Here is a 17,007-nt window from a genome sequence, read left to right on the forward strand (position 1 = left end):
TGGCCCCTTGTCAAGGGCTCTAGGAGCCTTGTGACCTATCAGCAGCAGTGTTTAAGAAGGGAGCTCTGGAGAGTGTAGATTTATTTTGAAGAAAGATCACCCTAGGAAAAAGCTGGAGGGTGGATTGGAGGTAAAAAGCCGCCAACTCCCGGGCACCTGGGTGGCTCAATCGGTTAAGCAGTGGACTTCGGCTCAAGTCATGATATCAGGACATGATCTCACCGTTAGTGGGTTCGAGCCCCCCCCCCCCCCCCCCCCCCCCCCCCCCCCCCCCCCCCCCCCCCCCCCCCCCCCCCCCCCCCCCCCGTCCCGCCCCTCCTCCCTAGACTCTGTGCTCCGGGCAGGGAGCCGGCCTGGGATTCTCTCTCCTTCTCTCTCACCCTCCCTTGCTTACTCTCTATCTCTCTCTCTTAAAATAAATAAATAAATAACAATAAATATTAAACAAGGGGTTAAGAAAAAAAAAGTAAAAAGCACCTGAAGCACGTTGTCCGAGGGCACGTAGGCGAGGGTGGCCCATAGTTTACTGATGGTTTTTATTCGCGGAGAGGATTTGGCCGAGGCCGGTTTGCGCCAGTACCAGCACCTACCGCGCCGGGGCGCTGCAGCTCACTCACGGCAGGGCACCTCCCACCGCCCGGACGCTGACTGACAGCCAGGGACGAGGTCTGCGAGCGCCTAGAGGCCGGGGCGGGCCCGGGGGCGGGGCCTTGAGGAAGGGCGGGCTGAACTCGGGCTTCCGGCGGGTGAGCGCGGGAGCAAGATGGCCACCACCAAGCGCGTGCTGTACGTGGGTGAGCAGGCTCGGAGTTAGGCGGAATCGGGGCGAACCCGCGGGGAAGGGCTCCCGGCGTGGGGCAGGACGCGTCCACGAACGCGGAGGGCGGCGAGCAGCTGTCTAGGCGGGATCGATGGCAGTATTGTTTTGCTTCAGGGAGTTAGCCCGAGACGTAGCGGTCTTTCCGGCTCCCTTTCAAGCTGGCTGAGCTCGAACAGGAACCCCTTCACCCCCTGGACCCGGAGGATTGTTAGAAGAGTATCATGAGGCTCCAGATCCTCGCGCTCATTCATTTTATCGACACTGCAGCAATGGCTCAGTCCCAGCCCCTGCCCCAAAGGAAGGAGTTCCCTGATTTGCCCGGTAGAAGTGAGAGCGACATCAATAGCAAAGTTTGATGAGCGCTTTGCAGCCAAAGTAGGGGCAGTTGTGTTTCCCGAAAGGGAGCAGCACGAGCCAAACCCCGAAGATGTGAAATAGACTTATACGTGGGGCATAGGGGTCATTTTGGGGGAAACCCAGGGAATTGAGGAAGCAAAGGGAAAGAGGGTGAAGACGTTGGCGGGGCTCAGGTCATGAAGAGCCTTGTGTACGCTGTTAAGGAGTTTGTACTTTATCCTGAGGACAGTGGGAAATCTTTGAAGGAGTTTAAGCAAAGAAGTAATGGGCTAAAATCTGCATGATCCCAGGATCGCTCCAGCTGGCTGTGTGGGGAGGAGAGGGAGGCCAGTTAAGAAGTCTTGCAGTAATCCTGGCCCTCAGATGAGCCTCTGAGAGAAGGGTGAAGAGGTGTGTTTCATTAAGTACGGATGAGGGAGCAAATGAGAAGGGTGCTTTTGTACCCAAAGGACTGGATGGAGCAACCCCTCTCCTTGGCTGTCGCATGCTAACTGGGCTGCAGGGACTTCTCAAGAGAATGGAAGACAGTGGTTCAGAAGGCGCTTGGCTTCTTTTCAGGTGGGCTGGCAGAAGAGGTGGACGACAAAGTTCTTCATGCTGCTTTTATCCCTTTTGGAGACATCACAGATATTCAGATTCCTCTGGATTATGAAACAGGTGAGTCCTTTTCATGTCTCTCATGTTCAGACCCTAAGAGGAAAATAATTTGGAAACATTCTAAATATGCATTCCAAATATGGTTGATAACGTAGGAAAGTTCAAGAGGGTGCCTCAGTAGGGCAGCATGATCGTGATCTGGACACAGAAGGAATGTCCTGAGGCTTGTGGTTGTAAACATAACTTGGGAGGCCCCATCTGTTGAGTGCGAGAAAACATTTTCAGTAGCCCAGTAGGAAGATAGGTTTTGAGCTACAGCGAGATCAGACTTCTTCTTTTTTTTTCTTTTTTTTTAATATTTTTATTTATTTCTAGGAGAGAGAGAGAGACAGCGTGAGCAGGGGAGGGTCAGAGAGAGAGGGAGATACAGACTCTGAAATAGGCTCCAGGCTCTGAGCTGGCAGTCAGCACAGAGCCCGACGCGGGGCTCGAACCCACGAACCGCGAGATCATGACCTAAGTGAAAGTTGGACGCTTAACCGAATAAGCCACCCAGGCGCCCCGAGATCAGACTTCTTTCAAACGACCTGCTGGGTACCCTACCTCCCCTGCTTCTTTCTTGGCAGCTGTACTGTTAATCAGGACAGCGGGGAAGGTCAGCATCAACTGAGGGGCTTTGGCCTCTGCTTACCTGGGGGAGTTTTCCTTCAATTGCTATCACAGGTACAGTGCAGTTTTTCTGGTTTCTTTTTGTTGCCTTTTTTAAGATTGGAGTTTTAGGCATAGATCAGTCACCAATCCTGCATGATTATTAGCAAGGTCTTTAAACTCTCTGGGCCTGGGATCTTTATCTGTAAAAAACAATATGGGCAGACTTTGGAGATATTGTGGGTTTGGTTCCAGACCGCTGCTGTCAAACCAATATCGCAGTAAGATGCATCAAATGAATTTTTTGGTTTTCCATATAAAAGTTACATTAAACTCTACTGTAGTCTATTAAGTGTGCCATAACATTATGTCTAAAAAAGCAGTGTAGCACCTTAATTAAAACATATTTTATTGCTGAAAAATGCTAGCCATGACATGAACTTTCAGAGAGTTGTAATCACTAATCACAGATCACCATAACAAATAAAATAATGATGAAAAATCTTGAAATACTGTGAGAATTACCAAAATGTGACACAGACACGAAATGAGCAAATACTGTTGGGAAACTGGTGCTGACAGAATTGCTCGATTCAGGGTTCCCTTCTCAGTTTGTATAAGATTGTATCTTTGAGGGACAACAAAGCAAAGTGCAATAAAGCAAGGTACACCTATAAGGTTATAGTGGTTCTCTGAAGTTAGTTGGTTTAATTAGATTAGCACTGTTGTGCTTGGCGTTTTTAGTTAGATCAGCATTTTTCTGAGGATAAAGAGTGAGCATGCTAATCCAGGTTTTAAGATTCATGATTTACGCAAAGTTGATGCTCAAAATGTGTATTTGGGACCAATAATTGATAACTTAAATAACTTAATTTTTCTACTTGCCTTGTATGCAGAGGTTAAGACTTTAATTTGGCTTTGGTAAGAATTGAATGCCTTAAAGATTAAAAGTACAGTTTATCCTTTAGCCGTGTTTTCTAAAAGACAGAGTTCAATATTGCTGGAAATATTGTTCAAACTGGGAAGAATCAAAGAAGGAGATTCCTTCTTCCAAAACAGTGATTGGGTAGAATTTCTAGCATCTGGATATGATTGACTTCCCTTTCCTTGTGACCATATTTCTTCCCATTGCCCCCAGTGGTAATTCCTTGTTTTGTTTTCCCTTTTTTTTTTTTTTTAACCCCCCTCCAGAAAAGCACCGAGGATTTGCTTTTGTTGAATTTGAGTTGGCAGAGGTGAGAAAATTCTATGTTACTTCTGGTTGTTAGTGTTTGGCTTGTGTTGTGCTGTTACTGATTACAGAGGGGGCCGGTCTCCATTTGATTAGGTGTCTAGGCCCCTTGCTGAGGCTTCCATAGAGATGTGAAGTGCTGCTTAATGGAAAGCTTCCCATTAGTTAATAACATTTATACGGTTAACAACACAGACCTGGCCCTCTCGCTCTGCTCTGCACAGCCCCTGCAGCCCTGCTCATTGAGCATTCATTCCTGCCTGACCACGCTGGTGATTATTTCTTAGGCCTTCCTCTAGATGGCAGATTGCTGAAGTGTTTGTTAGACACACATACAACCCAGGCAGGAGGTATAGATGTGACTTTTTCCTGTTTTGTTTTTTATTTTGTTTTTCTGCTGCCGAGTATGTGTTTAGACACCACAGGAAGCTAAACTTGTACCTTGTCTTGTCTTGGCAGGATGCAGCAGCAGCTATTGACAACATGGTATGGCTGAGAATCTTCGTTCCTAACTCAAGTTGCTTTCTGGTGGTATAGAGAGTCCCTATGCCTAGATTGGTTTGCTGAACCTCCGAAGTTACAGGGTTGCACGGGGAAGTACAAATTGTCATCGTGTGCAAATATGCACTGTGAATTGATCACTTATAAGATTGGTCCTTACTCAGACGGTCTTCCCCATTCACCAGTGATATAAATTCTAATCATCCCTATTGGCCCGTCTCTCACAGGCTACCCCATGTCTAGGACAATAAATCACAAACAATATGTAAGTTGATTGCACGGTGAAATCACACATTTTGCAAAAGAGGCCGAATTTCATGAAGCGTCAGACCAATGACAAGTAAGAAGAGAAATTCAGTAAGGATAATAGCAGAGTGTGTTACCCATGCAGAAGATTTGAATACCCTGGAGAGGTCTCTGGGAATAGTGGTGAATCTCTGGAGTATTTGTGGTGTCTCTGAGGTCTTTGTGATTTTCATATCAGCTAGGAAGTGCATGATGTCAACTATTGATGGAATTTTGTTGAAAAAAACACTGCAAACTCATCAGCACCCATTACATCTTTGCTCTACAAATTAGTACATAGTTAAACCTGAAATTTGTAAGAAATATATTTCCCTTATTTTTAGTTTCATCACAATAAAGTCCCGGTCTGTTTTGTTTTGTTTTGTTTTCCTCCTCTTTTTACACGGAAGTTGTCTTCGCTGCTCTAAATGGATTTATGTTAAGTGACCTTTCCTGGTACCAGCTATCTTCGGATGATAAAGCTCTCCTTTACTCCTGTTCTGGTACCCGTTCACAGAATATATTCCTTAGCCTCCAGAGATCATTTCTCACCATTTCAAAGCAGATCTTGCCTTTTGAAGGTGAACCCAAGTACTCAGACACTACATTCACCCATGTAATTCCAGAGCACTCTGGACCCGGAGTTACTTTGAGGAACACCACCCCGGGGGAGATTGCAATCCCGGGGCTGCTGTGTGGCACGCAGCTTGCTGGTGGGGGCTCAGGGATTAAGGGAGGATAAAGCATGAGCGTGTGTCAGATGTATTAGAAGCAAATGCAAAGCCGTCTGACTCTTTTATCCTGACACGAGTCTAAGCAGCTGGATTTTCGATCTTTTCAGAATGAATCTGAGCTCTTTGGACGGACAATTCGTGTCAATTTGGCAAAGCCAATGAGGATTAAGGAAGGCTCCTCCAGACCGGGTGAGTGGGGGCAACTGCAGATTCTCCCAACACATCCTCCGGTGTGGCCTTAGCTGCATTTTTATTCCTGTTTCCTTGGAAGTAGGCACTGAATGCTGCTCCAATTGGATAGTAGAGGATGGTTCATGTTGGCAAAGGGCATGCGCCACCTTTGTGGGCAATGAAAAGAGTTTGAGGTTTTCAGGGTGACTGTCTACATCGTGAAAGCACCAGTTTTTTGGTGCTTCATTCATCAAGGGCTGGAACTGGCGAGGCTGCGCCTTCACTCTTGATGTCATTTTTGTACTTAGCCTCGTACAAGCTGGACTTCAGGGTGGACGTTGCCGTTGGGAACTTTCCTTACCCTTGGGAGTTCCTCAGTGGAAGCTTCTGACTCAGAGGGCCAGGGACTATGTTCCACTTTACTGACCAAAGCAGCTAGTGAGCAGAATTTCTTAGCATTTGTTCAATTCTTCTCCTTCCAGTGTGGTCAGATGATGACTGGTTGAAGAAGTTTTCCGGGAAGACTCTCGAAGAGAATAAAGAGGAAGAAGGGTCAGAGCCTCCCAAAATGGAGACCCAGGAGGTGAGAGTGAAGGCAGGTGCTTCCACAAGAACCTTTTTTTTTTTTTTTAAAGTTTTTACAGAAATTTGCAAATACATATACAAAAGTAGAGAGAATGAAAGACTCTTGGTGTTGTGTTGAAGGTGGTATTGAGTGAGTGAGTGAGAGACTCTAGTTCTCTTAGCCTCGTGCCCTATGTGGTGAGAGGCCCCCCTCTGCCTAGTCCCCCGTTGGGACTGCGTGCTGATGAGGAGGAAACCTGAGGTGAGGAAGGTGAGCGAGTGCTCCTCCTCACCCCTCCTGCCCAGTCCCTCCTTCACTGAAGTGCTTTGCAGAGGCTCACGGTCTCCCTGTCGCTGCCCCGGTTCAGGGGAGGCAGGCCGGGGTGCTGTTGTCTTCCCTCAGTCTACGCAGGTTCGAGGCTCTCCCTTCCCAGGAGGAGCCTGCCAGTGCTCCCTCCCGACTCCGAGCTGCCCCTCTCCTCCTTGTGACTGTTGTTCTTTAGATTTCCTTCTTGGCTCATGGTGTCTTTCTCCCTCTTTCCATCGCCCCTTCTCTACTTGGTTGGTTTCTTTTTTTTTTTAATGTTTATTTATTTTTGAAAGACAGAGACAGCACGAGCGGGGGAGGGGCAGAGAGAGAGGGAGACGCAGAATCTGAAGCAGGCTTCAGGCTCTGAGCTGTCAGTGCAGAGCCCAACGCAAGGCTCGAACTCACAAACCACGACATCATGACCTGAGCTGCAGTCAGACGCTTAACTGACTGAGCCACCCGGGCGCCCCAGCAGTCACTGGTTTTTTTTGCAGCCTCTCCCGTGCTGTTGCCTTTCCTGGCCTCTGTTTCTAGTGTGTAGCTTTTAGAACTTTCGGCTGCAAGTCTCACAGGCGGCCTAGACTTACCTAGCATGGGTGTTCTCCTCTCTCTAATCTTGTTCTCCGTCTTGTCGGTTTACCACCATCCAGCCACACACACACCGACCCAAGCCAGAAATTTGGTTGCAAAGCAGAGCCCACACATGGCCTTCACAGTCTGAGGAGTAACCTTAGACCCTTCTTTAAAACAGAGCCAGCGCTGGGGTGCCTGGGTGGCTCAGTCGGTTAAATGTCTGACTTCGGTTCAGGTCATGATCTCTCAGTTCGTGGGTTCGAGCCCCACATCAGGCTCTGTGCTGATGACTCAGAGCCTGGAGCCTGCTTCGGATTCTGTGTCTTCTTCTCTCTCTGCCCTTCCCCTGCACATACTCTGTCTCTGTCTCTCTCTCTATAAAATAAACATTAAAAGAAACTTTTTTAGGGGTGCCTGGGTGGCTCAGTTGGTTAAGCTTCTGACTTGGGCTCAGGTCATGATCTCACAGGTTGTGAGTTCGAGCCCTGCATCGGGCTCTGTGCTAACAGCCCAGAGCCTGGAGCCTGCTTCAGATTCTGTGTCTCCCTCTCTCTCTGCCCCTTCCCTGCTCACACTGTCTCTCTCTCTCTCTTTCAAAAATAAATAAGCATTAAAAAAAAAAAAAGGGAAAAAAATGTTTTTTAAACAGAGCCAGCACATCCTCAAATGCTGCCAAGTTTTCTTCTAAGACTTTGCTGAGTCCCTTCCCGGTTTGACCCATTGCCCCAGTTAGCCTCGTGCGGATAATTGCAGAAGCTACCCTCCACCTTCCGTTGTAGCCAGCCTGTGGGTGCGCAGGACTGAGCTGCCCACCTGTCTAGTCCTTCATCAGGACAGCTGGGATGATCTGTTTAAAGCACAGACTGAGTAAGAATCTGTAGCTCCCTCTCTCTCTGCCCCTCCCCTGGCTCATGGTCTGTCTCTCAATACATAAATGTTAAAAAAAATTTTATTAAAATAAATAAATAAAGCACAGACTTTGCCCCTGACTCCTGCTAAGCACTGTTAGTTGGCTCCCATCGCTCTGTCCCGAGGGAGAAAGTTGGAGGCTGCTCCCCAGTTCCTCCTCCCACCTCACTGTCTCCCTTCCACTCACCCATGCCAGTCTCTATTTCACTCTAAGTCTTTGCATTTTTGCAGGCTACTCTGGTGTTTCTTGCCTGTCCCTTTCTAGGCAGTAATTCTGTGAGTGTAGGGGCCTTGTATTAAATCTTAGGAATTAAAAAGTGAGGTGGGCGAATGAGATTAAGAGCCTGGGCTCGGGAGTGGGGTGGGATGATTTAGGCCTGAAATCCAGCTTCACCACCTAACCGCTTCTCTGACCTTGGGCAAGTTACTGACCTTCATTGTACCTCAGTTTCCCCGCCTGTAAAATGTGGATAAAGAGCAGTACTGATTGTTCTTTAGGGTGGTTATTAAGAATTGATGAGCTAGGGGCACCTGGGTGGCTTAGTCAGTTAAGCATCTGACTTTCACTTAGGTCATGATCTCGCGGTTCGTGGGTTCAAGCCCCGCGTCGGGCTCTGTGCTGACTGCCAGCTCAGAGCCTGGAGCCTGTTTCAGTCTGTGACTCCCTCTCTCTCTGACCCTCCCCTGCTCATGCTGTCTCTCTCTCCCCTAGAAATAAACAAAAATATTTAAAAAAAAAATGATGAGCTAGTATACAAACAGTACCCCGTACTTGACAAGTGCTGCATGAATGTTTGCTGCTACTGTTGCTAGTGGCAAATAATAGTAACAGTGTCCTCGATGACAGCAGGAGACCTCCGTGCACATTTGACTTTTCTCTGTGGAACACATGGGATGCCTGCAAATGTCTCCTTACCCTCTTCTTGGCCTTGTGTCCTTGGGGTATAAATCAAGGCCCCTCTTTCCCCCACTGTCTTCCGAGCGCAACAGAGGGCTGCCCTCCGGCTTCTGTTGTAGCCAGCCTGTGGGTGTGCAGGACTGAGCATAGAGGGAGGAGGCGGCGTCTTATTTCACTGGAGGAGGTGGGTTTGAACGTGCTGAGAGCTGTGTGCTGTGGGCCAGGAAAGTGTCTGTGACCGCAGGGCAGGGTGAAGCGAGCTGGTATGTCTGAGGGTGAGTGTAATGAGCCTTCGGGGTGGGGCTCGGGGTGGCTGGTGCTGAGGTGTCCTGTCACTAGGTGTCGGGCTGGGGGCAGCGGCCGTGGCCTTCCCTGTCAGCACCTTGCTGCAGCCCGCTCGCGGCTGCTGGGTTCTCGGTGTGCGGTCAGAATACTCGCTCTGCTACTCGGGGGTCGGAGTTCCGTCCAGCCTAATGGTTTCTCCTGCACCCAGGGAGAGCCCGCTGCGAAGAAGGCCCGCTCGAATCCTCAGGTCTACATGGACATCAAGATCGGGAACAAGCCAGCCGGCCGCCTCCAGATGCTCCTGCGTTCGGACGTCGTTCCCATGACGGCAGGTGAGCGGGGCTCCGGGCGGGAGGCCGGCGGCGGGGCGGTGGGCCTCCCCAAGGTTCTCGCCGCCATGGTTCTTGCGCCCTCGACACTCTTTCTGACCCGCGTTGACTTGAGGCATCTCAGATCCTGGGATCTAGGAACAAATGAGGCCAGGCAGGCATTTTTGAAGCTTTACAGGTGCTGGTTCACTATTTTTTAACAATGATGTTAAATAATGGCTTTTTCATTTTAGACATCCGTTGGCTTCCCACTTCAGGAGATAAAGAATCAGCTTTTAAATCCCTTTCCCTGCCCTTCCATCTTCTTTATATATAGAGTGACCATAAGCTTGGTTAAGTCGGAGGTTATTTTAACTGTTTGACATCATACCGTAGTAATTTCTGTTCACACACACCATTTTGTTTTCCTGGGATCCATCAATGTCTTGTTTTCAAGCAAGCTTAGTAAGTGCATTTATTCCTGATGCTCTCCCGAATCCTGCTGCCTGCATGAATCTCTCATGTTCACACACACCAGGTATTCGCTTTCCCTCTCCTTATGTTTTATTTATTTATTTAATTTTTTTTAATGTTTATTTGTTTTTGAGACAGAGAGTCAGAGCGTGAGCAGGGGAGGGGCAGATAGAGAGGGAGACACAGAATCTGAAGCAGGCTTCAGGCTCCAAGCTGTCAGCACAGAGCCCGATGTGGGGCTCAAACTCCCAACCTGTGAGATCATAACCTGAGCCCAAGTCTGATGCTTAACTAACTGAGCCACCCAGACGCCTCCTCCCTCTCCTTTGAAAGTCCTCCTTGCAGCCTCCTGACTCTCTCCAGCCTGGACCATTGCTTTCCAGGCCTTCTGCCCAGCTAGTGTCACTGCTGTGTTCTCTGCTGTCTTCTTTTTTAGTGTATCCCTCATTTTAGTAGAAGACCTGCTTCTGTAGCATATGCAGGAAAGAGCTTGGGAGGGAGGTTTTTTGAGACTGAACTCTAAACACAAGTACCTTCTCACTTGATTGATAGGGTATAGAATTCTAGAGAAGTCTAATGTCCTTCTGGTTCTTGATCCTTTATATAAAGCCCTTTTTTTCTGTCTAGTGCTGAGCTGTCCAATATAGTAGCCACTAGCCATGCCTGACTGTTTATTTATTTATTTTTAGCCTTTATTATCAAGAGACAGAAAGAGAACATGAGCATGGGAGGGACAGAGAGGGGGCTATACAGAATCTGAAGCAGGCTCCAGGCTCTGTGCTGACAGCCCAGATGTGGGACTTGAACTCATAAACTGAACGATCATGACCTTGAGCCAAAGTCAGAGGCTTAACTGACTGAGCCACCCAGGTACCCCTGCCTTGGGTGAATTCTTAAAGAATGTAGGATAGTGTAGGGGCAGATTCAGATTCTTAAGCTACTGCTTAAGAGCTGTTTGGTAGCTCTGTGCTAGAGGCCTCTAGGGTGTCTGTCCTGTGTTCTGAAAGCATGTGCCTTTGGAGGGATCTTACATCCATCATGCTGGATAGTCAGTGGAGATCCCTCTGTGTTGGTTTTCTATTGCTTCTGTCACAGATTACCACAAAGTTAGTGGCTTACAGCAACACGAATTTATCGTCTCCTGTTCTGGAGGCCAGAAGTCCTTGGAGGCTAAAGTGAAGATGGTGGCCAACGCTCCCTTCCTTACCAGAAGCCCTGGGGGAGTGTTTCCAGAGGCATTCAGGGTGTCGGCAGAATCCAGTGTCCTGCGTCTGTAGGACTGAGGTATCCCCTCCTTGCTGCTGTCAGCTGAAGGCTGTTCCCAGTTTCTGAAGGCTCAGCACCCCCTTCCTCCATCTTCACGGCCAGTCGCGGTGGATCCAGTGCCTCTCACATGCTGAATCTCTCAGCTGGAAGAAGCTTCCCTGTTACAGGTTCATGATTCTGTTAGGCCCGTCTGGATAACTGGGGCTGCTTTCCCCGTCTTGAGGCCCATCTGTAGCCCTCGTCACCTCTGCGAAGGCTCTTTGGCCGTAACATGTTCTGGGGTTCCAGGGACTGCTGTGGACGTCCTCAGAGAGTGGCTTCTCCTGTGTACCGCACCCACACGACCGTGTTCTGCCCTCTGGTTGGGGAGATTTCTTTCAGTTACTTCTTCACTTTTGTCCCCTCTGAGTTTTCTCTTCTCTCTTTCAGGAACCTTCCTATGTGTCTTTTTGTGTGTGTGTCAGAATTCTTTTTTTTTAATAGCGCTCTGTGCTTATCTCACGAATGTGATATTTCATCTTTCTGGGGACGTTACTAAAGTTTCTTCTTCCTGTGGCTTATGTTTCAAGTCCCTTTTTCCTGAGTTGTTTTGTTACGTTTTGTTCCCTTTTTGGTCTGTCTGTTTTGGTCTTTGCTTTTCACGTTAGATGCCTTCCTCATATTTAAGAGTGGGGCCCTAACAACCGGCTTGGAAACTTCCTAGGCATCGGTAAGGCTTGCTGGCTGAGGCCTCCGCTGTGAGGTGAGTCAGTTGGGGTCTTTCTCTGTCTGACCCTGGATGTCTGTTTCCCTAACTTCTCTTCTCTTGGACAGCAGAGTCCTCGAGGGGTCTAATCTGCTGGAGGCTCTTGCATCCACCTGTTTGCCTTCTTGGTCGGGAGGGACAGGGCAGTATATAAACTTTCACTTAATTTCCATTTGTCATGACAGTACCTCAGCCCTCGGCTACGTGTAGTAGAGCCCAGTCCAGAGACCCTCCACCTTAACCTACCAGAGAGTAGAATTCCAGCCAGCTGCCGGGGGAGGGGGTTAGCTACTTTCTTACACAGGCTTTCAAACAGCTTTCCAGTTTGCCAGACCACCTTCACCCTTGTGCCTGAGCTTTTAGCATTTCTGCAACATGAAGTGAGTTGCTTCTCAGCTCTTCTGACTTAATTAAGATCCATCTTTCCTTTTTTTTTTTTTAAGTTTTCAATTTTTTGTTTAAATTTTGGTGAATTAACATATAATATCAGTTATTAGTTTCAGGAGTAGAAATGAGGGATTCATCACTTAGGGTTTGCCTCACTCTTTTTTTTCCCCTCCTCCTATGTTCATCTGTTCTGTTTCTTTTTCTTTTTCTTTTTTTTTTTTTTTTTTGAGAGAGAGAGCGTGCATGCAAGCCGGGGAGGGGGTGGACAGAAACCAGGAGAGAGAATCTTAAGCAGGCTCTGTGCTCAGCATCATGGTTTCCCGATGCCACCCATCTGCTCCTGGGCCCGCGTTCGGATCCTGGGACAGGAGAGGTGGCGCAGATCCCCCCGGCCGCCGGGTCTACGGCACAGCCTGTCACAAAGCACCTCATCACGTGGTCAAAGCAGCTTGGCTGGGACTCCATAAGGCCTCGCGGCCACCGGCATTTCACTCCTGGCTTCGGTCACTCACTTCTGCGTCTCACGTGGACTACAAGGCGAGGTGTGCCCAAGGCCCGAGGAACCGCTCTGTTTTTTAACCTCGGCACTTTATCCCGTCTCCATGCCAGAGAATTTCCGATGCCTGTGCACCCACGAGAAGGGCTTTGGCTTCAAGGGAAGTAGCTTCCACCGCATCATCCCGCAGTTCATGTGCCAGGGCGGCGATTTCACGAACCACAACGGCACTGGGGGCAAGTCCATCTACGGGAAGAAATTCGACGATGAGAACTTTATCCTCAAACACACGGGACCAGGTGGGACCCGATCGGGACATGGCGGCGCGTGGGGCCAGGCCGGTGGCTGTGTGGCTGGAGCAGCGGGCCGTGGCTCGGGCGGAGGGCTCGGGTCTGCAGGCAGACTGGTTGGTGACCCAGCACCTGCGTGCGGCCTGTCGGGGAAGCGGCTTCCATTCACACACTGCCCCTCCCTGTCCGCACCCCCTGGGGCCCAGCTTGTGAGCTCCTAGTCCCCCGGCCCTGCGGCCCTGTCTCTCTGTCAGACGTTCCTCTCTCTCTTAGTGGTTAGTCCCCCAGCAACTGGAGAAAAACAACTATAATGAATGGTCATCTTGAAACTTATGACCACACTTCTTCAGGGGCCCTTGGTTCTCGAGTCCCGTAGTTACTAATGCTCAGTCCCAGTCAGAGATGACGGTTCCTCCCTCCCTCCACTCCCGAAGCCTCCACGTCACACTCCAAGCATGGCCTCTCCTAGTCTCCTGACACGGGCCCGCTCCGCCTTCCCTCAGGGCGGACAAGCTGTGGCCTGAACCCCATCCCAGCTCCCCTACCAGGAGCCTGGCTTCATGGTTGTCCCCCCGCTTCCTGTGTAATCCACACCCCCTGCCCTGCTAGATCAGCCCATCCATGTAAACGTGTGTGGTATCCGTTTTAAAAAAGTCCTTTGACTTTTGTCCCTGTTAGCTGTCACCCATGCCTTTTAATCCCCTTTTAGGTAAAACTTCCTGAAGAAGTTGTGTATGCCCCCTGCCTTTTGCTCTGTCTGTCCCCCTTCAGCCACGCTTCCAGCCCCACCATTTACTGAAGCCACTTTCACCCGATGCCGACAGCATCCATCTTGCCAGTAGCCAGCTCGCGGCCCTCCTCCCGTGCCAGCTCCCGGCAGCGCTTACCCCTCCCCGTTTACTGTACAGACGTCCCTCCGACTGCCGGGAGCCGGGGGAGAAGGGGCTCATGTGCTCCTTCTCTCCCCCAGGCCTGCTCTCCATGGCCAACTCCGGCCCGAACACCAACGGCTCCCAGTTCTTCCTGACGTGTGACAAGACGGATTGGCTGGATGGCAAGCACGTGGTGTTCGGGGAGGTCACAGACGGCCTGGACGTCTTGCAGCAGATTGAGGTGTGTGGCTTCCCCGGGCCCGGGGTGCGTGGCCCTGCAGGAGAGCTGGAGACAGGGGCCACGGCTGCTCCCAAGGAGGGCTGCCTCTGCTCAGGGAGGGGTGGGCCGATGGGCAGGGTATCCAAGAGCCGCTCCTTACTCTCCACCCTCCCTCATTTCTCCCCCTCTTCTGTCCCCACAAAGGCCCAGGGCAGCAAGGATGGGAAGCCAAAGCAGAAGGTGATCATCGCCGACTGTGGGGAGTACGTGTGAGTCCGCGCAGTCTCGGCACTGACCCTGCGTGTCCAGGAGCCGTCAGCCTGAGAGCCAGCACCTGCGGTGTCCCTCCCATTGGTGGCAACCAGGGGTTTGTGTCGTGGCCCTTCTTGGGGTCAGCTTGGAGCAGCTCTTCTCAAGCCTGGGCTCCCTCTGGCTCTTTCCCAGGTGTGGCCGTGGGCCCGGGAGCCGGCACAGGGGCCGCCTTCCCAGCCGTGGACAGGCTGTGCGTGGCCTTCTCCGGGCCTTTGCTGCCACGGCTTCTCCTAGGCCCGCCAGTGTGGCTCCTGGACGTTTCTTGTGGTAAAATAAACCCGAGTTCTTGTACTGCCGCGTCCAGCCAGTTCCTAGGAATGGTCAAAGTGCGTCTACGGCTAAGTGTCCTGCTGAATTGGGCTGGCAAAGGGATGGGGCATGGCTTTTCTTTCCTCCCTTGGGTGGTTCCCTGAGATGCCAAGTAATATATCTTCAAGCCAGGTGCCCTTGTCAGATCACTGTCAGGATGGTGGAAATCAAAGATGGTGGAGAAGTCCCTGTCTTCTGCTGCCTCTGCCCCTAAACTCACGCTGGCCCGCCTTGTAGGCAGCAAGTGTAGTTCTCACTCTCCACGATTCATTTGTTTATTTCTTCACATTTACTCTATAGAATTTTTTTAAGTAAGCTCTGTGCCCAGTATGGGGCTTGAACTCGACCTGGTGGTCGAGAGTCCCATGCTCTACTGACTGAGCCAGCCCGGTGCCCCGGTTGTACAGAATTTTTCACGCGATGCTTTATAACTCGTAACGCCTTCTCTGTGCCACGCACTGTGCTTACTTGTCTGGAGACAGGATGTCACCCAACTACATGGGTCTAATCCAGCCTGCTGCCTTTTTTGTGCATAAAGTGATTGGAACACAGCCACATGTGTGTTTGCATATTCTCTACGGCTGCTTCCCTATCACAGTGACAGAGCTGAGTGGTTGGTGACAGATACTGTATGACCCCCATGTGAGAGCTCTCTAGAGAATCAGAGCCAATAGGATGTGTGTAGATATGTGCATAGAGAGAGACGTTTTAAGGACTTGGCTCCGTGATTGTGGGGCTTGCAAGTCAGAGCTCTGTAGGGGAGGCACGCGGGCTCAGACCCAGGGAAGAGTTGGTGTTGCAATTCAAGTGTGAAGGCTCTCTAGAGGTGGAAGTCCTCCTCTCTCCAGCAGTCTCAGTCTTTTCTCTCTCAGAGGCCTTTGATTGGATGAGGCCCATCTACCTTTTGGAGGGTAATCTGCTTTAAAGCCTGTGGCTTTAAATATTAGTCACATCTGAAAAGTACCTTCACAGCAGCATCTGGACTGGTGTTTGACCAGACACTGGCGTGGTGGCCTAGCCAGGTTGATACATAAAAGTAACCAACACACCCTCAAAGCCTAAAATGTTTATGACATGAACCTTTGCAGAAAGAGTTTGCTGATGGCTTAAGCAAATGGGCTCAGCCCATGCTGAGCTCACAGTCTGGTCCTCCTAATGCAGCCACTGCTCGGAGCTCAAGTCAGGCTGGCTTCTCTCTCCATGCTCTTTCGGTATATTGCTCAGTGAGGTGGCTTTCAAGCATCCCTCACCTGCTGAAGGCCCGAGCAGGGACTGAGTCCTGTGGTCACTAGGCACCTCTCTGGTTGGGTTGCTGGGACCATTCAGCATCCACGGGGCTGGGCTTATTCATCTTGAGTTGAGATCTGGATGAGCCTGGTGCCTCCCACTCCTCGTGACCCCAGGATAGCTCCTGTGGGAGACGATGGCCTGCTAGCCCTTCCTCTGGCTTCCGTGTGTCCAGTGAACTCCCAGCCCTTGGCTGAGTTCCTGCTTGGGGTTTCTGTCTCCTTGTGGCTAAGATGGACCACATGGTTACCCTTGACCCTACAGAGCTCCCAAAGGAGACCTTCCCTCAAAGCAGAGGCCCCCACTCTGAGGGCAAACTATGGCATCACAGGCCAGTCACCAGGAACGGATGTGTATGAAGGGCGTGGCATAGCCACCTCCCAAGAGGGGACGGACTCCGGTGATGACCTTGTTGCTTTCTCTTGTTCCCTGGTAGCACCCACGGAGTGCCAGTGCCCCTCCCAGTGCTGGTGTTATCCTGTATCCAGGGAAGAACTATACACAGAGGTTAACCAAGGCCTGGGTGACATGGCTGCAAAGGGCCAGAACATGGCAGCTGGGTTAGGAAGCTCGGCCTGCCTCCTCCTAGTTAAGTGGGGTCCTGGGAGGCTTACTGGGCTGTAGCCTCAGCCTGTGGCAGGGGCCCAAGGCCCTTGGGGGAGACACAGTCATGGCCCCTGTAATTGGTCTGGAGAGACCCAAGGAAACAGGGCTCTTCCTTGCCAGACAGGAGGGTCCCCAGAGCCTGGGGGGCAGTGGCCTGGCTACCCGATTCAGCTGCTTACAGCATACCACCAACCCCGTTACTTGGGAAGGCTCTGGTCCATCGGAAGTGTACCCAAGGGCGCCGTGCGGCCTTCCTGGGTCTGCCTGGCTCCCGTCTGAGGTGGCCTCCTGGTCTGCGTGTGCACTGCTTCAGCCTCAGGACCTCAAACAGGGCTGGGTTTTGCCAGTGCGCTGACCCCGTCAGGTTGTGACCCCAGAGTTGGTCTGCGGCAGCTCGAGTTCCCACCCTCGGGTGCGGCTGGCTGTGATGTCACAGTCCCAGAAACCTGAAGCAACACTCCAGGAAGGGATTTGGGACCTACTTTTTAGTTGTGAACACAGTCCTGTAGGCTGCGGGTGTTAAAAACCTAGAAAGCCATGTTTTCAAAAAAC

At 50.7% G+C, this 17,007-nt stretch overlaps 1 protein-coding gene across 1 annotated transcript; it reads left to right on the forward strand.

Moving 5' to 3' along the window:
- Positions 1-724: 724 nt before the first annotated feature.
- Positions 725-14,544, forward strand: PPIE (peptidylprolyl isomerase E). Its single transcript, XM_039224575.1, has 10 exons — positions 725-794; positions 1,736-1,834; positions 3,614-3,657; positions 4,113-4,139; positions 5,281-5,362; positions 5,827-5,927; positions 9,092-9,215; positions 12,673-12,858; positions 13,820-13,962; positions 14,146-14,544. Exons 1-10 carry the CDS (start codon positions 764-766, stop codon positions 14,212-14,214), a joined length of 906 nt encoding a protein of 301 aa, XP_039080506.1. The 5' UTR covers positions 725-763; the 3' UTR covers positions 14,215-14,544.
- The last annotated feature ends 2,463 nt before the right edge of the window (positions 14,545-17,007 follow it).

The sequence above is a fragment of the Hyaena hyaena genome, unplaced genomic scaffold, assembly GCF_003009895.1.
Source record: "Hyaena hyaena isolate Hyena2069 unplaced genomic scaffold, ASM300989v1 scaffold_1681, whole genome shotgun sequence".
Lineage (NCBI taxonomy): Eukaryota > Metazoa > Chordata > Mammalia > Carnivora > Hyaenidae > Hyaena > Hyaena hyaena.